Raw genomic sequence first — 23,242 nt, 5'->3', positions numbered from 1 at the left:
CAATTAAATGTAATGGATTATTGACATTTTATTTCTTTTCATTCATAAACTGAAGACTATATGTGCTCTTTTTTGGCAAAACATTATAAGAAAGAGAAACCAGGCAGCATTTCCGTTTTCTCACTTGCAAATCTTGCATAATAATTTCTACCCCATGAGATTCTAGTGAAGAATAAATAGATATATTTATTGGAAAGTACCTTGTAAATTCTGTATGCTAACTTAAGTTAGATAATATATGTTAGAATTGCCATCATTTAGCAAGAATTGGTTAAATATATTTTACTTTGGTGTAGTTTTCACTGTGTATTGTGATCAGAGACATCTTAGTGTTGGTTCTTTATTCTAGTTTTATAAATAGTTTCACAAAAAGAATCTCTTATTAATTAATTCATAATATTATTGAGTTCCTCATATTAGGCACAGATGATGCAGTCAAACGTATAGTAAGTAGCAGAGCTGGTCTTTGAATCTTGATTTCTTTAACCAAAGACTACTGTTTCTACTACATGAACATTTTTAAGGTAAAGCTAATTCGTTCTATTCTTCCAATAAGATACTTTGCTTCCGAGCATTTTGAAAGATTACAGTGACCTTGTAAATTACCTATTTTAATACAGGGAATTGAAATAACAGCTATTAGAATCAATTTTTATAATATACTGTAGTGAAAGATGCCAGATTTCTTGTATAGGGAGTTAAATGTCAACTCAGATTTTCTTCTTATAAAAACGCCTTTATCATAATGTGTTATTATCTATAGGAAAAGAGAAAGTTCCATGGATGTATTTGATATGGCCAGACATCGGTTACAAGCTCCCGTCAGAAGACCGTCACCTAAGAGCTTAGACTCTGCTTCTTCTCAGAATATTCATGACTTTAAGGAGCTGAAAGATAGAGGTAAGAATGCTGCTATTTTAAAAGTAGAGCCGAGTGTTCTACCCATATTCAAGGGTCTTTAAAGACATTTGTATCCTTTTTCTCAAGTAAAGTTTCATTTATGGTATCTATTTTAAGTGATAATGAATAAAACTTCTGTATTACTCTAGTTCTTCAGTTTACCAGTCTGGTGGGGATAGAGCTTTGGTGTAGCTATTTTCTTTTGCAGGGCATACAGCTCTTAAAGCCACAGGAGTGGATTAGATCAGTGACATAGTGTGAAGAGTGGCACCTGGCATTTAGTGGAGGATGGACAGCAAGATGAGCTTGGGAAAGAGATGAAGAAAAAGTCAGTGATTGGAGGAAAAGCAGGAGAATGTCAGTTCTGAAACTGAGGGAACAGAGTCTGCCAGGGAGGAGGGTTGTGTAAAGTGAATATTGGAAGGTGTCAGTCACATCAGAGGTCAGCGGTGACCTCAAATAGACCTTTTTTGGCGGAATTATTGGGTCAGAAGCCAATCACCTTTGGAATGAGGATTGAATAATTAGGAAGCATGGTGTTGGAGGCAATAAGCATAAGAACCCTTGGAAGAAGCATGGCTAGGAAGGGGGGATCACAGGGTCTGGAACTGGAGGAACTTGTTAGGATGCTGATGTGAAAGCTGTTAGAGAATTAAGAGGCTTATAGTATAGAGGAGGGAGGGAATAACCGCTGAAGAGAGCAGAGTGCCTGAGCAGCGGAGGAAATGAAGGATTGTTGAAGGAAGGGAGTAAGGAGGAGGAGAGAAAGCTAATTAGGGAAGTTGGCTTGCCAGGGTAACAAAGGCCTGGGAGACTGAAAATGTGTAGGGGAACCAGAATGTGTTATATGTGATTTTTATTCAGAAGCACTCTCAGAGCAGCCTTGGGAGCAGAGGAGGCAGGCTGTTGGATGGTGGTCATATAACCTATACCAGATGAGTTTACTTCTGTTTCTCATTTTAAAAGTAGTATCTATTTTAGAAGTTTTGAAAATTTAGAAAGAGAAGGAAACATCTCTTTACTCAAATCACCTAAATATAAGAACAGTTGATATTTGGTATATTTACTAGTCTTTCTGAGCTTAATTAAAATGAAAAAGATAAAAGCTAGATGTAATTATGTTATTCAGTTTTATTTTCCACTTAGATATACATGTCATCAATTACATATATCATAGTTTTTATGCTATCATTTATTGATTGCTTATTATATGCCAGGCGTTCTATTAATCCAGTAGGTCTTAGAATTTGGTCAGGGGACTTTTTGAGGTCAAAACTATTTTTATTATAAACTAAGACATTATTTGTCCTTTCAATTTTTATTCTTTGAGAAATTATATGGCATGTGATAACTTCATTGCTCTGAAGCTGATAAAATGTGTTTTTGTATTTTCATGTTTTAAAAGTTTCTTAGTTTTAATTTCTAATGTTATGTGTGGGACAGTGGTGAATAAAAGCTCTTTGGGGGTCCTTAACTTTTTAGAAGGTAGGTCTTCAAAACAAAAAGGTTTAAACCATAAAATTGGGGAATTCATCTCCCTGTTATCACAACTAGTCCTCATTCGTCAGATGACTTAGTTGTTAATGTCTCTTGTTTTTACGGAGAGGAAACAGTCTGGAAGTGGGGAAGTCAGGTGAAGCCAAGACCATGTGTCCAGAGCCTCTTCTGTTAACTTTGCTGTTAGTCATTTTCTACTCTTAGATATTCAGCATGTTCCCATTTTCCACTGTTGTTATGGAATAAGGTCTGGCTGGCTGCTTGTTGCTTAAAAAAGTCAATGCTTGTAAAAGTTGGTAGGAAGGAAAGTTGTTTTCAATCAGAATGCTGACAATCTAGGGAGATGGTAGACTCATTGTCCCCCTCAAAACCATCTCCAAAGATTCTGATGGACCATGAAAGTTCTTAAGTGGAAGAAGGGAAGTAATCTCAGTTAATCAGTGAGATAGGGGTCAGAGTCTTCGCCCTCCCCCAATCGGTGCAGGCTTGTGGACTCCTCCTCATCTTTTTTTAGATGCTCTCTGATTCACACGGTTTGTTTACGAGGTTACTGAAGGGGAAGCTAGGGAAGAGATATGGTCATCTATTAATCACCTGTTCCTCATTTCTACATATGGAAAGAGTCAACAAATTAGCAGGGTATTGTGTGATCAAAAGATTTGAAAGGTGTGCTAGGGCTTGAGGTAAGTAGAGCTTGGGGTGCCTGGTTTAAGGTTAGTGACAAGACAAAGGGACCACCTGCAGAGAATTCTTTCCTGCCAAAAGCTGCTTACAAACCCCCACTTGTCAGAACATCTTTCTGTTTCTGTGGGATCACATGTGAAGGTCCCTTTTCTGTAACTTCATGCTGACACAGGATGCTGTATTAGAGATGTTGACATGCTCTGTAGCATCTCTCTGCTGGCAGTCGTAGTTGCCCATTTACATATATGGGCAGAACAAGCTACAACTATTTTGATGCCCACAAAGATATCGATTAATATGAGCAAAAGCGTTAATCCCATTCTCTTGAGGCCAGTTCTTGGAATTGTCCTAGCCATAAATTCAGTACTGCTCAAGATGGAGCAGTTTATGTCATGGTTGCAGAACAGTCATCATGCACTTTCCCTCTGGTAAGAATTAAAAGTATCTGTAGAACAACTCAGGAATTGCAGCAGACACAAATCTGGAACTTTGTTGTCCTAATCATTAGCTGCTTGAACCTACTTTTTGGTGACTCATGGAGGCCTGGGAGATTTCAGCCTTTCTATAAACAAGGGGATGGAGGTTGGGGCACAGGATTCTGCTTGATTCTACTATGGGTCAAAAGACTTTTTAAATGTGTGAATTATATCTTTATTCTCAAGATTTAAAAATTAAGGTTTAACATTTTCATTCTGATCAGTGATATTCTTGAACTTGTGCCATAGGTGAATTCTTAGACTGTCATTTCCTCCAGAAATGACGTCCCTCTTAAAGCTCCAGGCTGGCTGGAGCCTGTAAAATTGTGTGTTTTTTTGGCATGATATTTACAAATATTAATTGGCCAATAACATTATGTTTTCATTTTTCCAGTACATTTGAGGGCTCAGCTGTGATTCAGTGTCTGGTAGCTGCCAGAGTCACAGCCATCTGACTGACTGACGGCTTGGATGCTCCTGCACATGGTTGCAGGCTCTGGGTAGCGTCTTGGGGAAGTGGGGAGTTGGGATGGAGTATGTGGCAGTAAGGTGCTGCTTGTTCTGGGGCTCCCTTATAATGTTGAGTTTGTGAAAACGTATTTATTTAAAGAATATTAATTTCATGTTCATTAGTTGTATGATGTGCTTTGACTTTGCTGATGTCTCATTATTTATATTGTTTCTTGATTTTGAATTTAGGTTATTCATATGTTATCTATAGTGAAGTTTTATAAAATCTCATTTGGAAACAAGATTTAACTTGGTTATATAACTTATTTTTGTACCAGATTCAGAAACGCGAGGTGATCCGAAATCTATGTACCCAGATGATCCAAGAGATAATGACACCTTGGAGATAGAACAGCAAGCCTTGCTAAGAGAGCAGCAGAAGAGACTGAATAAACTAAAAATGCAGGAAGGTGCTAAAGGCAAAAAATAATCATTGCTATTTCAGATCGTTTCAGTGGGTTGTTTTTCTGTCGGCTTTCTTCCTCCATCTCTAATATTGATTTCAGTCCAAGGCAAGCTGCCTCTACTGGCAGCCCCATGCTCACATGCCCCTTTGGTCTGTAGTCCCAGGAAAGAGTAAGTTCCAGAGAGGGCTTTGATTGGCTGTCCATGCATGAGAGGAGTCCATCCATTCACTGTAGCCAGAAGGGTTGAGTTCCTTGACGAGGCCAGGAGACATCTAAACCAGGGGAAAGAATGCCTGGCATACACACCAGTGTCCTGGGGGACATTTCTACCGTGTGTGTGTGGGTTTTGATAGAGCATAAAATCTTTATGAATAAGTTCCATACTGGGCTATAAGTATGCTGCTGCTGAGTCACTTCAGTTGTGTCGGACTCTGTGCGACCCCATAGACGGCAGCCCACCAGGCTCCCCCATCCCTGGGATTCTCCAGGCAAGAACACTGGAGTGGGTTGCCATTTCCTTCTCCAATGCATGAAAGTGAAAAGTGAAAGTGAAGTTGCTCAGTTGTGTCCGACTCTATGCGACCCCATAGACAGCAGCCTACCAGGCTCCTCTGTCCATGGGATTTTCCAGGCAAGAGTACTGGAGTGGGGTGCCATTGCCTTCTCTGGGGCTATAAGTATATCTCTCTGTAATTAGCTAATCAGCAGATAACTTACTGAGTGCCTACTATGAGTGTGGGTACTGCCCATATCCAGGGAATATGGGGATGAATGAAATACGCTGCTGCTCTCAAGGAATTTATACTCTATTGGAAGAGTTAGATGCTAAGTAAGTGTAAGTGTGATGAATGTTGCAAAGGAGAAATCTAGGGTCCCTTGGGAGTGTGTAACTGGAGGTGGGGTGGGCACCCAGGGGTGGAGTGGAGCTAGTGGCCTCAGAACATCGATGGGTCCTGCATGACCCTCGCAATATCTTACCAGTTTTGCCTGCCTTCAGGCCATTGAGTGCAGCCATGGAAAATGAGTCATAAAAAATACAACAGTTAAGCAACAAGAATAGAAGGAGACAGTCCTACCAGTTATTTTTAGGAAAATTAAAAACCCTACTTAGCAGGCTTGTCTGACCAGCAGAATCTGAGGAGCCTGTTTTGACCACGTGAGAGGATCACAGGAGTAAGTTGTGTACCACGTCAGGCCCAGATCACAGGGCAAGACTTCAGTGGAGGGGATAGGGCACGTCCTCCCTCCATCTGTACAGAATTTTTAACAGTGGTCTTATTGATCACCCTCTGATAAAAGAGTAACCCAAAGTCTGTGATAAATAGTAGGCATATCATCAGGAGAGAAGCAATTGCAGTCTTCAATCGTTACACCCATTTTGGTGGACCTTTCCTTTAGGTGACCTAGCTGATGACCTGATCTGGTGTGATATTGGCAACTCGGGGACTGCTTATAGGCTAATCTCAGCCTATGTGGATATAGGTCCATTTTGGCACTGAGGGTATACACCCTCTATGGCAACCACCCCAGTTTCTACCAAACACTGTGATGACTGAATTCATAAGAATATGATTTAACTCACAACAATCAAAAACATAGCTATAAAGGAATACAGGCTACCAACAGTACTGTATTTATTCCCAAAGGCAATAGCTAAAAGGCTAAAATGCGCTATTCAGAGGAACACATCGAACCCTGGTCATATCAGAGAGGCCTTTGGGATAGCTGATTGAAAATTCTTCACCCCTGAAACCAGGTGCTTGGAGTTGAATTCATTTCCTTCAATTCCACATAAGGGAGTTGTTTAACTCTTCTCAACAATTTTCTACACAGATTGCAGAAATATGAGAAGAGATGATTATGTTTCTATAGGCATCAGTTTTAAATTCACAGTGATTTTACTTTTTTTATTTATTAAATGTGAATAGAAGAATTTTATGCAGCTGGAATGAATTGGATGCTGGGTTATATTTATTGATAAACAAGTAGTATCTTTAAAATATTCTGAAATGTGATCATTGAAAAGTAATTTCCAGTAAGGAATTAATTACAAAAGATGCTCTAAAATTTATTTGTAAAGTATTTTCTAACCTTTTATCTCATTTTTACCCTTCATTGACTACAGTTGACTTGGATGCTGTCCCAAGCACTAAAGTTCGAGACCACAGAATGGTAAGAAAACAGTTATAGTTTTTCAAGCTAGTTTTTGAGTGATAGAAGATTTTAGGAACATGGTAAGGGAGTATTCCAATTTTGAATTCTTCAGAAATACTGAGTTAAGAAAGAATTTAAATCTTGTCCCATCAGTGTTATGGGTAGCTAAAGTCTAATATGTAGAGAAAGCATAGTGTAATGAATAGGACTGACCAGGAATAGGACTCTAGGGCTAGGCTGTTCAAGTTAGTATGTTGTTAGCTGTGTGACTTTAGGCAAGGTACTTAATGTTTTATTTAATCTTTTTTTGCCTCCGTTTCCTAGTCTGTAAAATGGGATGATAGTACTTATCTCTGAGGGTGGCTATAAGATTAAAATCAATATCTGCAAGCACATAAGGATAGGCCTATAAATGTTTATTATTAACTGGATAAAAAAATTGCTCAAAGGCTATTGTGAGGATTAAATGAGATAAAACATTAAAAACCCTTGTGCGGGCCTGTCCCATAATGAATGCGATCAGTTTTCAGTAGTGCAGTCAGTAGTGGTGGGAGTACGAGTCTGTAATTCATGCAGTGGTGAGACCTGTAAAGGGCATAACTTATCCTGAGAAAGGGACATCTGTGCGAAGACTGAAGAGGGAGGGGACCAGCCATTTTAGTTCAGCAGATATTTGTGAAATACTTACTGTAGACCAGATAATATTGTATGTGCCTGTGGGCACAGGAGTGAACAAAAATCTTTGCCCTCTGAGGGATTACTTTCACTCAGTTGTGTCCGACCCTTTGCAACCCCGTGAACTGTACTGTCCATGGAATTCTCCAGGTCAGAATACTGGAGTGAGTAGCTTTTTCTTTCTCCAGGGGATATTCCCAAGCCAGGGATTGAACCCAGGTCTCCTGCATTGCAGACAGATTCTTTACCAGATGAGCCACAAGGGAAGCCAAGAAACAAGGAGAAATTATAAAATATTTAGTTGGTAGGTCTAAGATGCCCACTAGACAGACAGTTGGGAGGTGGCAAATAGATGGCTAAGAGGAAAAGTTTGGGGAAAGATTGAGGTTGGAAATAAATTTAATCTTCCCCAAACTAATAATACAGGTAATATTATCTCCATTTTCAGATTTTAAAAATAAGGCTCAGCTAGGCTGAACAGTATGAAACAGTATGAAACAGGCTGAACAGTATGAAAAGGCAAAATGATAGGATACTGAAAGAGGAACTCCCCAGGTCAGTAGGTGCCCAGTATGCTACTGGATATCAGTGGAGAAATAACTCCAGAAAGAAAGAAGGGATGGAGCCAAAGCAAAAACAATACCCAGCTGTGGATGTGACTGGTGATAGAAGCAAGGTCCGATGCTGTAAAGAGCAATATTGCATAGGAACCTGGAACGTCAGGTCCATGAATCAAGGCAAATTGGAAGTGGTCAAACAAGAGATGGCAAGAGTGAATGTCGACATTCTAGGAATCAGTGAACTAAAATGGACTGGAATGGGTGAATTTAACTCAGATGACCATTATATCTACTACTGCGGGCAAGAATCCCTCAGAAGAAGTGGAGTAGCCATCATGGTCAACAAAAGAGTCCGAAATGCAGTACTTGGATGCAATCTCAAAAACGACAGAATGATCTCTGTTCATTTCCAAGGCAAACCATTCAATATCACAGTAATCCAAGTCTATGCCCCGACCAGTAACACTGAAGAAGCTGAAGTTGAACGGTTCTATGAAGACCTACAAGACCTTTTAGAACTAACACCCAAAAAAGATGTCCTTTTCATTATAGGGGACTGGAATGCAAAAGTAGGAAGTCAAGAAGCACCTGGAGTAACAGGCAAATTTGGCCTTGGAATATGGAATGAAGCAGGGCAAAGACTAATAGAGTTTTGCCAAGAAAATGCACTGGTCATAACAAACACCCTCTTCCAACAACACAAGAGAAGACTCTATACATGGACATCACCAGATGGTCAACACCGAAATCAGATTGATTATATTCTTTGCAGCCAAAGATGGAGAAGCTCTATACAGTCAGCAAAAACAAGACCTGCAGCTGACTGTGGCTCAGATCATGAACTCCTTATTACCAAATTCAGACTTAAATTGAAGAAAGTAGGGGAAACCCCTAGACCATTCAGGTATGACCTAAATCAAATCCCTTATGATTATACAGTGGAAGTGAGAAATAGATTTAAGGGCTAGATCTGATAGATAGAGTGCCTGCCTGATGAACTATGGAATGAAGTTCATGACATTGTACAGGAGACAGGGATCAAGACCATCCCCATGGAAAAGAAATGCAAAAAAGCAAAATGGCTGTCTGGAGAGGCCCTACAAATAGCTGTGAAAAGAAGAGAAGGAAAAGGCAAAGGAGAAAAGGAAAGGTATAAGCATCTGCATGCAGAGTTCCAAAGAATAGCAAGAAGAGATAAGAAAGCCTTCCTCAGCGATCAATGCAAAGAAATAGAGGAAAACAACAGAATGGGAAAGACTAGAGATTTCTTCAAGAAAATTAGAGATACCAAGGGAACATTTCATGCAAAGATGGGCTTGATAAAGGACAGAAATGGTATGGACCTAACAGAAGCAGAAGATATTAAGAAGAGATGGCAAGAATACACAGAAGAACTGTACAAAAAAGATCTTCACGACCCAGATAATCACGATGGTGTGATCACTGACCTAGAGCCAGACATCCTGGAATGTGAAGTCAAGTGGGCCTTAGAAAGCATCACTACAAACAAAGCTAGTGGAGGTGATGGAATTCCAATTGAGCTATATCAAATCCTGAAAGATGATGCTGTGAAAGTGCTGCACTCAATATGCCAGCAAATTTGGGAAACTCAGCAGTGGCCACAGGACTGGAAAAGGTCAGTTTTCATTGCAATCCCAAAGAAAGGCAATGCCAAAAAATGCTCAAACTACTGCACAATTGCACTCGTCTCACATGCTAATAAAGTAATGCTTAAAATTCTTCAAGCCAGGCTTCAGCAATATGTGAACCATGAACTTCCTGATGTTCAAGCTGGTTTTAGAAAAGGCAGAGGAACCAGAGGTCAAATTGCCAACATCCGGGGGATCATGGAAAAAGCAAGAGAGTTCCAGAAAAACATCTATTTCTGCTTAATTGACTATGCCAAAGCCTTTGACTGTGTGGATCACAATAAACTATGGAAAATTCTGAAAGAGATGGGAATACCAGGGACCACCTGACTTGTCTCTTGAGAAATCTGTATGCAGGTCAGGAAGCAAGTTAGAACTGGGCATGGAACAACAGACTGGTTCCAAATAGGAAAAGGAGTTCATCAAGGCTGTATATTGTCACCCTGCTTATTTAACTTATATGCAGAATACATCATGAGAAACGCTGGACTGGAAGAAACACAAACTGGAATCAAGATTGCCGGGAGAAATATCAGTAACCTCAGATATGCAGATGACACCACCCTTATGGCAGAAGGTGAAGAGGAACTCAAAAGCCTCTTGGTGAAAGTGAAAGTGGAGAGTGAAAAAGTTGGCTTAAAGCTCAACATTCAGAAAATGAAGATCGTGGCATCCGGTCCCACCACTTCATGGGAAATAGATGGGGAAACAGTGGAAACAGTGTCAGACTTTATTTTTCTGGGCTCCAAAATCACTGCGGATGGTGACTGCAGCCATGAAATTAAAAGACACTTACTCCTTGGAAGGAAAGTTATGACCAATCTAGATAGCATATTCAAAAGCAGAGACATTACTTTGCCAACAAAGTTTTGTCTAGTCAAGGCTATGGTTTTTCCTGTGGTCATGTATGGATGTGAGAGTTGGACTGTGAAGAAGGCCGAGCGCCGAAGAATTGATGCTTTTGAACTGTGGTGTTGGAGAAGACTCTTGAGATTCCCTTGGACTGCAGGGAGATCCAAACAGTCCATTCTGAAGATCAGCCCTGGGATTTCTTTGGAAGGAATGATGCTAAAGCTGAAACTCCAGTACTTTGGCCACCTCATGTGAAGGGTTGACTCATTGGAAAAGACTCTGATGCTGGGAGGGATTGGGGGCAGGAGGAGAAGGGGACGACAGAGGATGAGATGGCTGGATGGCATCACTGACTCGATGGACGTGAGTCTGAGTGAACTCCAGGAGTTGGTGATGGACAGGGAGGCCTGGCGTGCTGTGATTCAGGGGGTCTCAAAGAGTCGGACACTGAGCGACTGAACTGAACTGAGGCTGCTATTTGCTCAGTGTTACCAGTTGGTGCTGGTTTTGAACTGATAGTGGTGGTAACAGCCTCACAGCAGCAAGTTGTACCCATACTACCTGCGAGGTACTTGGTGTGTATTTGCTCTGAAGTTCAAAACAAGGTCTGCCTACCCCCATTTTACTTAAGAGGAGACTCAGGCCACGATCACACAGCCAGTGAGCAGTAAAGTCCATGTCTGGACGCAGGCTGAACTCCAGAGCCCTTCCCTGTCCCACGTTACCTGAGATGTATGGACATCTTTTCTGAACACGCTGTAGGTTTCTCTGTATATGGCAACCACATCTCTCAGTGAAAAGGCACTGAAATGTAACCACTGGGATTTTAGTTAAAATGCTGATTAATAATACCATGTTTTGCTGCATAGAAACTGAGCATGAACCAACCGTTTAACATGGCCATTACAAAAGAAAAGCTAATAGATTTGGGGCTCACCTTTCTAGAGACTGGATTATATGGAAACTCAAGGTGAGACTGGGGAAGATTGTCGTGGAGAAGGTTGGGCTGAGGTGGTCACTCTTTCCAGTGTGGGAGGGACTGTGAAACAGAAGAGAGGCTGGACAGTATGCACAACGTTAAGGAGAGCTGCTGGTTCAGACCATTTGGTAATTTGAGAAGCTATTATCACCATTACTGTTGTTCTTGAAGGCAGAAGTAGAATCCTTAGGTTTAAATGTAGAAGAATTCAGTTCAGTATATGGAAGACCTCAGTGAAAGATAAGAACTTTCTGGTAACCAATACTATGTCTCATTGCGTGCACTTCCTTAGAGGATAGTGGACAGCTTTTCACTGGAGTGTTCTAGCACACCCTAGAAATCTGGTAGGGAAGTGCAGGGAGGGGTGTGGGGTGACTTTAGATTTCTTCCAGTGTGTAAGAGGACATTCTCTGTTGTAGGAAATTTACATCTAGGGTTTACCTCTAATTTGAGAGCTCATTACAAGCCCGACCCTAGCATTACCTTCCCTACTCTTATATCCCTGTCTATCTTTGCTGTCTTTGTGGCACATGCCATCCCACAGGGCTGTTGTTATCTGAGGGCATGCCTCTCCCCATGGGAGCGTGACCCACTCCATAGCATAAACTCCTACTCCTCTTTCTATTTCCAGTTCCTCACGTGCAGGAAATACTAAGTGCACTCAGCAGATTTATTGAGAGAATGAATAAATCTTGACAATGATGTAAAGACTTTAGATGTTTAATTTGGTTCATTGCTTCACACTCTATTATATTTTTATCAGCGGTAATATAACTCTTAAAAGGTCTTTTCCTGTGGTTTCTAGCATTGGAATGTGGTGAAAGAGGGAACCAGCCAGTCCTGCTTCTCCCCACGCACTTTTGCTAGTTTTGGGGAGTGTGGAGACTTGTACCTCTTTGTACAGATTTGTTGTTTTTCAACACAGGACTAATAAAAATAGTCATTAATATATGATGTTTCTTTTAGCCCAGAGAGGACACTGATGATTTCTTGAAAAACTCATTATTAGAATCTGATAGTGCTTTTATTGGTGAGTATGTTTATTTTACCAATCTATTTGTTTAAATATTTAGCATTATTTATATTCAAGTGTTTTTCTCCATACCTAAAAAATCAGTACTTTATTCTTTGTTTGTGCTGTGCTTAATCGCTCAATCATGTCCGACTCTTGGGACCCCGTGAATTGTAGCCCGCCAGGCTCCTCTGTCCGTGGGATTCTCCAGGCAAGAATACTGGAGTGGGTTGCCATTTCCTTCTCCAGGGGATGTTCCTGACCCAGGAATCGAATCTGGGTCTCCTGCACTGCAGGCAGACTCTTGACAACTGAGCTATGAGGGAAGCCCACTCTTTGTTTGGACCTCATTAAAATTAAACTTCAGTGCTCTGCAAATGGTAAGAAAATAAGACAAGCCAGAGACAGGGAGGAAATATTTGCAGAAGACACGTCTAATAAAGGACTCCTATCCCAAGTACACCAGGAACTCTTAAAACAGTTAAGACAATGGCCCTGTTAAAAGATGGGCAAAAGATCCAGACACTTCACCACAGATAGGATGGCAAGTAAGTGTATGAAAAGGTGCCCCATGTCCATCATTGTCATTAGGGAAACACAGATCATGTGTCATCAGGGAAACTCAGATCAACACGAGACACCACCACATAGCTATAGAATGACCCAGATTTGGAACACGGACACTGCCAAAGGCTGGCAGAATATGGAGCCATAGGAACGCTAACTCATTGCTGGTGGGAATGGAAATCAGTACCATCACTTTGGAAGACAGTTTGGTGGTTTCTTACAGAAGTAAACATACCCTTACCATATGATCCAGCATTCACACTCCTTGGTATTTACCCAAAGGAGTTGAGACTTATGTTCACACAGAAACCTGCACACAGATGTTTTTAGCAGTTTATCCATAATTGCTAAGATGTGGAAGCAACCAAGTTGTCTCTAAGTAGATGAATGGATATACAGTGATAGATCCGGACAATGCAGTATTATTTGGTGCTAAAAAGCATTGAACTACAAAGCCAGGAAGAGAAATGGAGGAACCTTGAATGTTTGTAAGGGAAAGGAGTCAATCTGAATAATCTACATATTGTATGGTTCTAACTATGACTTTCTGGAAAAGGTAAAACTATGGAGGCAGTTAAAAAATCAGTGGTTGCCACAAGGTTACAGCAGGGGGAGGAATGAAGGGTGGAGCTCTCCTGATACTGGAATGGTGGATATGTTAAAAGCCAGGGGATGTACAACCCCAGGAATGAACCCTAATTATGGACTTTCAGCAAAAATGATGTGTCAGTGTAGGTTCATTGGTTTTAACAAATGTGCCATTTTGTGGGGGCTGCTGATACATGGGTAAGCTCTGAATATGTGGTGGCAGGGGGTTTAGTAGGAATTCTCCGTGCCTTTCACTCAGTTTTACAAAAACTTGTAAACAAAGCTTTTAAAAAAAGAGCAAGTGAGTTACTGGTGGGGTATAATAAAGAAGTCAGAAAACTATATTTTTGGAGTTTTAGAAAATCCCACATCTCATTCAATAGAATACAGTTATTGCTGCTTTAAAGAAAAACTATGCATTAAATTTCAGGAATTTGAATATCAATTATATATTAAATGATAGTATTTTATCAATGTTACATTTCCTGAATGTGGTACTGAGACTGTGGCTGTACAGTCTGTGGCCCTTGTTCTTAGATGGCCTCTGCTAAAGCATTTAGGGACGAAGTATCATGATGTCTTCAGCTTAGTATTTTTGATATTCTGCAAAAAATAAATAAGCCCCCACAAAATATTACATTGTACAATTCCATATGGAATCTTAGGAACAGTACATCTCCAAACTGAAGGCAGATCAGTGTTCACATGGGCTTGGCAGGTGAAGTGGGGAAGAGTGATTTTGTGATCAAAATGTTCTAGAGTATAGTTTTCGTGCAGTTCTTTAAAAATCACTGTATGTTTATTGTGGGCAGATTTTATCATATGTAAATAATATCTTAATAAAACTATTAAAAGACAGTCTTGGATTAGCTCTGAACGGAGATGTGAAAGGTGGACGTTCACAGCTTCTCCCCGTGTTCTCTAGGTGCGCATGGCGAGACGTACTCGGCCATTGAGGATGGGGGCTTCCTGCTGCTGTCTCCGCTGCCCTCCGCCAGAGAGCGCAGAAGGAACAAACTGAAAGGATTGGACTTTGTATGTATGAAATGTCCTTTTGTTTTTTCAAGTTTAGGAAGGAGAGGTCTGGGCTGATTGGCTAAACTGGTGTGGTCCAGTAAAGAAAGAGAACATGCTCTCGATTCAGCTGGACATGGGTCTGAACAGAGAGGCTCTGCCACCAAATGCTGGACGACTGTGAGCAGGTTACTAGGACACAAAGGTCCTCTGAGTCATAACATATCATTGATTCCTTGTTATTGCCAAGTGATATTTCATTGTAAGGATATTCCACGTTATTTTTTTTTCCAATTGTTTGATAGACGTTTGGGTTGTTCCACTTTTTCTGTTATCAATACAGCAGCTTTTAACATTAGCATATAGATGTTATGTTTTCTTTTCCTGTAACATCTTGAGGAACTACCAGACTGTTTTCCAAAGTGCCTGCTCCACTTTACATTCCCACCCACAGTCTGTGAAGGTTCCAGTTTCTGTACACCCTGGCCAACATTTGTTAGTGAGTGTAAAGTATTATCTCGTTGTGGATTTGATTTTGTATTTTTCTGACAAAATGATACTGAGCATCCTTTCTTGTGCTTCATAGCTATTTGGAGATCTTCTCTGGAGATAGGTCTATTCAAATCCTTGGCCCTTTTTCTAATTGGGTCATCTTTTCATTGTTGAGTTCTAAGCTCTTTATAGATTATGGATACAAGTCCCATATTAGATGTATGACTTAACAGATACTTTCTTGATGGTGTCCATTGAAGCCCAGAAGCTTTTGGTCTTGACAGAGGTAGAGCTTACCAATCTTATTTTTGCTTGTGCTTTTGCTGTCGTATCTAAGAAACCATTGCCTAACCCATGATCATGAATGTTATTTGTTTTCTTCTAAGAGTTTTAGCTCTTAAATTTAGGTCGGTGAATCCACTTTGAGCTAATTTTTGCAAACGTAAGGGTCCAAATTCGTTATTTACATGTAGATATTGTTATTTTGGTACCATTTGTTGAAAAAAATCCTAGTGAATTTTATTGGTTTTTCTGCCCCTAAGTATAAGGGCTTATTTCTGGACTCTCTATTTCTATTCCATTCATCTATGTCTACCCTTAGGCTAGGACCACCCTGTCTTGATTAGTATAGCTGGACTGATTCTTAGCCCCTGATGTTTCAGTTTTTCCTTTTGTGTTTTCTAATTCCCCACCTTTATCCACTCTGGTAGCATTTATATGTTATCACCAAATGCTTTACCTTCATCTGAGGATAAACACAAGTTAGAATATAAATACTACAGATTTAATTTTGTTCATCACTATACATTTATCAAGCTTAAGAACATGTTTTGATTCACTGATTTATTGTGAACATATTTTATGTTAATGATCATTCCTGAAGTTCTGTTTTCTTAATTACAGGATAACAGTCACCCTGATGTGCCACCAGATGGTGTCTCTTTAAAATCTGTATCCAGTATAAATATTGATCAGCTTAGAATGAGAAATGAAGAACGAATGCGAAGACTGAATGAACTTCAGAATAAACCTATTACTACAGGTAAAAGGCCAAGTATAATAGCCAACAGCAGATTCGGTGAAAACTCAAACCTGCTTCATAAAGTTTTCACTGATGGCTGAGAGAGGAAATGAGTTCTGAAATCCTTTGAGTTGTAGAGCCTAAGGATTAATTTTGCAGTGGATTCTTTCTACCAGAGGGACTACCCCTTTTCAAGTGGAATCTAAACAGATAAGGTTTTTGTGTGTTAAACATACCCAGACTTTGCTTTCAGCAGGGAAAATGTTGATTTGTACTGATGTCTTGCTTCCCTACTGAAGAAGTTGTTCCGTTGCTCAGTCGTGTCTGACTCTTTGCGACCCTACGGACTGCAGCATGCCAGGCTTCCCTGTCCATCACAAACTCCCAGAGCTTGCTCAAACTCATGTCCATTGAGTCAGTGATGCCATCCAACCATCTCATCCTCTGTCGTCCCATTTTTCTCCTGCCTTCAATCTTTCCCAGCATCAGGGTCTTTTCCAAGGAGTTGCTTCTTCGCATCAGGTGGCCAGAGTACAGGAGGTACAGCTTCAGTCCTTCCAATGAATATTCAGGAATGATTTCCTTTAGGATGGACTGGTTAGATCTCCTTGCTGTCCAAGGGACTCTCAAGAGTCTTCTCTGACACCACAGTTCAAAAGCATCAATTCTTTAGCACTCAGCTTTCTTTGTAGTCCAACTCTCACATCCATACACGACTACTGGAAAAACCATAGCTTTGATTAGACGGTCTTTTGTTGGCAAAATAATGTTGCTGCTTTTTAATATGCTGTCTCGGTTGGTCATAGCTTTCCTTCCAAGGAGCAAGCATGTTTAAATTTCATGGCTGCAGTCACCATCTGCAGTGAGTTTGGAGCCCAAAAAAAGAGAGTCTGTCACTGTTTCCATTGTTTCGCCATCTATTTGCCATGAAATGATGGGACTGGATGCCATGATCTTCGTTTTTTGAATGTTGTATTTTAAGCCAGCTTTTTCACTCTCCTCTCTTACTTTCAGCAAATGGCTCTTTAGTTCCCCTTTGCTTTCTGCCATAAGGGTGGTGTTTCTCCTGGCAATCTTGATTCCAGCTTGTCCTTCATCCAGTCTGACATTTCGCATGATGTACTATGCATGTGTTAAAATAAGCAGGGTGATGATATACAGCCTTGATGTACTCCTTTCCCTATTTGAAACCAGTCTGTTGTTCCATGTCTGGTTCTAACTGTTGCTTCTTGACCTGCATATAGATTTCTCAGGAGGCAGGAAAGGTGGTCTGGTATTCCCGTCTCTTGAAGAATTTTCCATGGTTTATTGTGATCTATACAGTCAAAGGCTTTGGCATAATCAATAAAGCAGATGTTTTTCTGGAATTCTCTTGCTTTTTCTGTGATCCAGTGGATGTTGGCAATTTGATCTTTGGTTCCTCTGCCTTTTCTAAATCCAGCTTGAACATCTGGAAGTTCACGGTTCATGTACTGTTGAAGCCTGGCTTGGAGAATTTTGAGCATTACTTTACTAGTGTGTGAGATGAGTGCAGTTGTGCAATAGTTTGAACATTCTTTGGCATTGACCTTCTTTGGGATGGATGAAAATTGACGTTTTCCAGTCCTCTGCCCACTGCTGAGTTCTCCAAATTTGCTGGCATATTGAGTGCAGCACTTTCACAGCATTGTCTTTTAGGATCTGAAAGAGCTCAACTGGAATTCTATCACCTCCACTAGCTTTGTTTGTAGTGATGCTTCCTAAGGCCCACTTGACTTCGCATTCCAGGATGTCTGGACTGAAGTGACAGGTTATCAGAAGTCAACTTTAAAACCTTGTTCTTTATATAACACATCTTTTATAAATTTGTAGTGGTACAAAGAAATTTTTTTTAACCTTTTTACTTGGCTTTCTGTATGTGGATAAAGCAAAAAAGCTTCTGGATTGTGTTTTCTTTTTAAATGTCAAAATATAGTCTTTTTTTTTTTATCATGCAAGGCATTACCATATCTCACATCTTAGGTGAACAGCGGGTTAAAAGCTTGATCACTGAGCACAGGCAGGCAGGACACTTCCTTAGGCAACTCATGAGCTCCTCTGCCAGCTCTGGGCCACCTTCTTTATGGCACTGCTCTCAGTCTTGAGGATAATAGGATGATACTATAGTAATAAGCCCTATTATTAGCTTTAGCAAATAGCAGAGTGGTCTATTTGAACAATTCACCTTATTCTGTTAAGACTACATTACAATAATTTTCTAATAACTATATTTTTTAAGATTTTTGAAAGATATATTTTAGATCCAACTTTTAATGTTATACTAATTTAAAACTGTAGTCATACCATCTCTATCAAGATATCATGTGTTCTGATTGTAGGAATTTCTTACCAAATACCAGACAACATGGTAGACTGACAAGAGAAGTACTTTTCATGCCATAGCTAGAAAAATGTGGACATAGGAAAGAATGCTTGCTTTCTGGCTAAAAGACATTTTAATCTGTACTGAGAATTACCTATTCCTCAATTTCTTTTAGAACCAGTAAGTTGAATTAATACTGAACAGGGATATACTTAAATTGAGAGAAAATATACCATTTGAAATTATCTTTTTCAGAAGACTTTCAACTTCTAAACTTTTTTAAAAACATGGTCCTTTCAAACAGCTTTTAAGTATGATGTAGATTGATTGCTCGTTGCATTGACTGCACATGTCCGTTTGCTGAACTAATGCTTCACAGACCAGATGTAATTATAAAAGAAACTGACATCACAGGGTAGAGAAGACCGATTTTCCTATTATTATATCTAATGAGAAGTTAAATAGATATAGAAGCTCTGCGTATAACCAATTAAAAGAATGAAAAATGAGAGCTACGTCTTAATGGAATAAGTACAACCTCTTAGATTAGGTAGAAGAATGGAATTAATTTCATCCCTGTCTAATGTTTTCCTAAAATGACCTTATTTCCTTAAAACAGTGTTAGGAGTATTTCCAAAACCTTGCTAAAAAAAGTTTGGTGTGGTATCCTTCAAGGGACACAAAGTAAGCCTGTGGACACTTTTCTAGTCATCTGCTGTCCTTGAATCCCTGTGGGTGCTGGGACCATACAGTCACCTTGCTCAGTTGATCCCATTTTGTTCCTTATGACTGGCCTGTTCCTGGGTTTGCTTTCCCATCTCTCTAAGGAGGGGTGTGGACAAAACAGGACAGTTTAGAACACAATGCTGTGGAGAAATGCAGAGCTTAATGGGTTAGAATACAGGAGGTCTGTTCCCATCACCTACCTACCGCTCCCGTTACCTGAGTCAAGTCTCTCTCGCCTCCTTTAGATGATGAGAGTTCACTGGTTGACCCTGATGACATCATGAGGCACCGGGGTGACGACGGATCAAACTCTGTGGCCACTGAGCCCTGGCTCCGGCCAGGCACCTCAGAAACACTGAAGCGATTCATGGCGGAACAGCTGAGGCAGGAGCAGCAGCAGGGTCCTGGCAAACCAGGCGCTTTCACCTGGCAGGGACTGTCTACTGCACACGGTTAAAATCAGTCTGTACTGGACCCAGTAGTGCCTTTGAAGGTGAAAGGCATGTGAAACCTGAACCTGAATAATATGTGCTACTTTTGGCCTGTACATGGCAGTTACTCATATTCCATCTGTATATAAGGTATATTTTTTCCATGATGATGTATATGATGTATTTATATTATGTACATAAATAAAAAGCCATGGCTATTTATATAATGTAGAATTGTATAGAATTATTTTTGCACAACTTTTGCCATAAACTAGGGTGGTAATGAACTCTCACAATCAACTACCGTATGTGCATTATTTTAAATTCTGCTTGTAAGATAAGGTGAATAAAACAAGTATCTTAACAGTACTGTAAGACTACTCTTTGCTATATGTACATCTGCTATTGTTATCACTATTCAAAATCATTTTTCACTTAGTAAATATACTGGTTATAGCTGTTGCTCTGTAATCAGAATCAGATGTGCTACTTCCATTTCATTTAGAACTACTGACTCAGTATAAATGAGTTGTTACTATCTCCTGTGAGCCATGCACTTACATGTCACATCTTTCTGCCTCTATTTCTGTGCCAGTGAAGGCAGTAAGTTTGCTCTTTTTATGATGTAATTAATTACTTCTTGATAAAAATAAATTATTTTTATTACCAATGTCAGTTTCTTAATTTAACTGGAATTGAGGTTTCTATATAGAAGTCAAGGAGAGGCAGGAGAACCCAGGGTCGAGGATGGAGACCCCCGCCACATGGCTGAGGACCCTGTGGTGAGTGATCAACCCTCCTAAATGCTAGAGGTGCCTTTAAAAAAGGGAAGACTAATTCAAATCCTTGGAAATATTTCTTGTTCAGATTCTAGTAATGAGAGCCAAGAACACCCCTAGGCACTGATCATATGCTTCTAAGATCAGGTAAGCACACTGTTAAGTGGGAAACTTCTCAGATATTTGGAATTTTAGTTGCATGTAAATGCCCTGCTAATTTTTGTAATCATTTATGAAAGATTTTTCTTCTTATGTCTTCACCTGAGTAAGATTAAAGCCTCTGCTGGAGAAAAGTCCTGATTTTATACCATAAATATTAATAACACACAGCCAGGTCCTCTAAAATACCCTGAGACAGGCCTAGATGGTCACGGGGGCTCCTGGCCCTTGCAGCATCCAGCTGGGCTTGCACAGGGCGAGGTCCTGAGGGTACCAAATGTAGTGCACTTACAAATGCTCTGTTCAGTGACTGCTGGTGACCTGAGAGATGCAAGGGCTAAGACTGAATGCTCACCTGTTTTTTTAACACAACCATCAAAATAGTCTTTACATGTTCTTTTTTCTTTTCAGGTTGTTGTACCACTCGACTGAGGACACACGCCGCCACCCTGCAAGCTGCCTCAAAGGTAATTTTAGCTCTTTCTCTCAGCATTCGTTCACATAGTACTGCCCTATTCTGGGTTCATACATGCACAAAATATTAAACTGAATAGCCTAAAGTTGAGAGAGCAGAATATGGGGGAGGATCAAACGCCAGGAGCTGGTGAGAAAATATCACAACTAATGGACATTGAATTCACATGGAGCTGTGAATGAGAATATCCTTTCCCTAGTTAGGCTTAAAAAAAAAAAAAAAGTCAATGAAACATGGGGCCGTGGATGACATAGGTTTTGATTGCACTGATGAAATAATCCAAAAACTTTATTGACCTATAACCTGATTAGAATATGCCAGATGAGAATCAATATTGTACAGAAAGTTGTACAGAATTTTTACATAGAAAACTTTACATCTGTACCATATACATTTTATCCATCTGAAAAAATTTTCTACATCCACTGTTAATACGGAATGCTTGACAATCTTGTTTTTTTAACCATCAGAGCACAATTCACAGTATGAATACATTTCCAGTAAATCTAACCTCCCCAAACCATGCCAGATTTGTTATTTTAATATATTCAACATTAAATTCTGTACACAGAGTAAAATCTACATCAAGCCCCGCCACCCAAAAGAAAAGAAAAGGAAGTGACAGCAACCAAGATTCATTCTGCAGTGATTCAAGTTTCGGTCCATGAAGGATCATTCTATTTTAATGGCTCATCTTTCAAAGCCCTACGAGAAGTGTATTACAGGTAGTTACATCAGCAGGGGTATGTTCCACCTTTGTTGGTGTTGATCATGACAAGTGTCAGCCACAACAGCTTCTGGGCATGTTAAACCCTCAAAATAACCACCCCGTAAAGAGGGCAAAACCAAATCCCCACAAAATAAAATAGACAAGAAGTTGAACCCAAATGTTTAGTGCATTTGACAAAATATTATAGGTATTTAGCAAATGAATAAGAAAATAAAGAAATAAAACAGTGCAGGAAGAACTCTATATAATGTCTTAAGATTTTTATATTACAGACCTGCATCTCTGTACATTTTTCACAGAAGGATCATTACCAGTATCTCAGATAGCCTGAGTGTGCAAAAATCTTCAGAATAAGAATACCATAGTTGCTAAATAACTTTTACCATGAACAATAATTTCTTCTTCTCCCCCCAACCCCCAATTATAAACATTTTATCCTTCAAAATACAGCTCTCCTGAGTTGTACTTCTTGTAGAAGTTCAAATCTTTACATCTAGAGTTCTTTGGGTAAGTTTCACTTCCATACCTGCCAGAAATATGTAGGGCTCTCCCTGCCACCAAGGACAAGGAAGGACATGTGAGCATACAAGCTGACACTGTGGGAACAGGTTTTTTGCTTGTGAGCCCAACACGACAAACAGAATCCACCAGGTTACAAAAGGGACGGACGGGAGCACTGCAGGTTCGAACTGAAATTCTAAGCTTCTTAGAAGTAACCTTTAGACACAGCAATCCAGAGAAACCATTTTTCAGGTAGGAAACCTCAGCTCCAGGGTCCTTTTAAAGAACGGAGGGATGTAAACGCCAACAAAAATATGAAGTTCCCATCATTGCTTGTTTATTCCAAGTTCCTGTTCAGGTGGTTGTGATATCTGAAAAACTACTCCAATTCTCAGAAAAAATCTTCTAAGAACAGCACGAAGTTCAGGAATCAAGTCAAATTGCATAATTTCACATAAGAGAGGGTAGTAGAATGATGCATGAGCTTTAAACTGGGGGGAAATGAATTCTCTGTTAGTAATGTTCTCATTGCAAACCACAGAACCTCAAAGTGCCTTTAGAAGGAACCCACTTGGGGACACTGCCCTGAGAGTGAAGACAGGAGACGCATCTGCATAAAGCAGAGATTACTGATCATGCACCTGAAAGACTGAGATGTATTTGGAACTTCACCTGATTCACTTAGTTATCTATCCTTATTTTGGAAAACATTTCTCATTGCATTTCCTTGACAAACTTATGACAGACATTTAGTATTTATCATTGTTTTCCCTTGGGTAATAAGCAAAAGAAAGAAGCCAAGCAAGAATCACAGTTTTTGTAAGCTATGGGTTACTGAAACTATTCTGTCTGGTAAATAGAGTTGTCTCTCAAACTTCAAATTCTATCTAATATTGCAATATAAAATATGAGGGCTCCATACATTCTATTATATTTTTGTTGTAGTTTAATCTCTGAATACTAGCTGTCTGCCTGTTTTCTCTCCTTGGCTGTTCTCCCACCTCATAAGGTATGAGGGAGCCATGTGGGACAAGGCAGATGGATTGGGGTTCCTCAGAGTCCA

At 39.9% G+C, this 23,242-nt stretch overlaps 2 protein-coding genes across 16 annotated transcripts in view; one reads left to right on the top strand and one right to left on the bottom strand.

Annotated features, from left to right (window-relative positions):
- Nucleotides 1–20,205, top strand: part of CSPP1 (centrosome and spindle pole associated protein 1) — a 112,221-nt gene extending 92,016 nt beyond the window's left edge. For 11 of the 14 annotated variants that reach the window (XM_044928707.2, XM_045162807.1, XM_044928713.2 and 8 more), the window contains 7 exons: nt 764–900; nt 4,346–4,486; nt 6,600–6,646; nt 12,310–12,373; nt 14,436–14,545; nt 15,920–16,058; nt 19,350–20,205. In XM_044928707.2, the coding sequence (XP_044784642.2) occupies nt 764–900; nt 4,346–4,486; nt 6,600–6,646; nt 12,310–12,373; nt 14,436–14,545; nt 15,920–16,058; nt 19,350–19,561 (850 nt within the window). In that variant the 3' untranslated portion in view covers nt 19,562–20,205. The other 3 variants (XM_006069522.4, XM_025265300.3, XM_044928717.2) reach the window with 3 other exon arrangements.
- A 1,013-nt stretch (nt 20,206–21,218) lies between these two features.
- ARFGEF1 (ADP ribosylation factor guanine nucleotide exchange factor 1) overlaps nt 21,219–23,242 on the bottom strand; it is a 133,024-nt gene continuing 131,000 nt past the window's right edge. For both annotated transcript variants that reach the window (XM_025265289.3, XM_006069520.4), the window contains exon 39: nt 21,219–22,670. In XM_025265289.3, coding sequence (XP_025121074.3) covers nt 22,506–22,670 — 165 coding nt within the window. In that variant the 3' untranslated portion in view covers nt 21,219–22,505. The remainder of the gene's footprint in view (nt 22,671–23,242) is intronic.

This window comes from Bubalus bubalis, chromosome 15 (genome assembly GCF_019923935.1).
Source record: "Bubalus bubalis isolate 160015118507 breed Murrah chromosome 15, NDDB_SH_1, whole genome shotgun sequence".
Taxonomy (NCBI): Eukaryota; Metazoa; Chordata; class Mammalia; order Artiodactyla; family Bovidae; genus Bubalus; species Bubalus bubalis.
The sequence above is the reverse complement of the archived record's forward strand: the minus strand, read 5'-3'. Positions and strand labels throughout refer to the sequence as shown.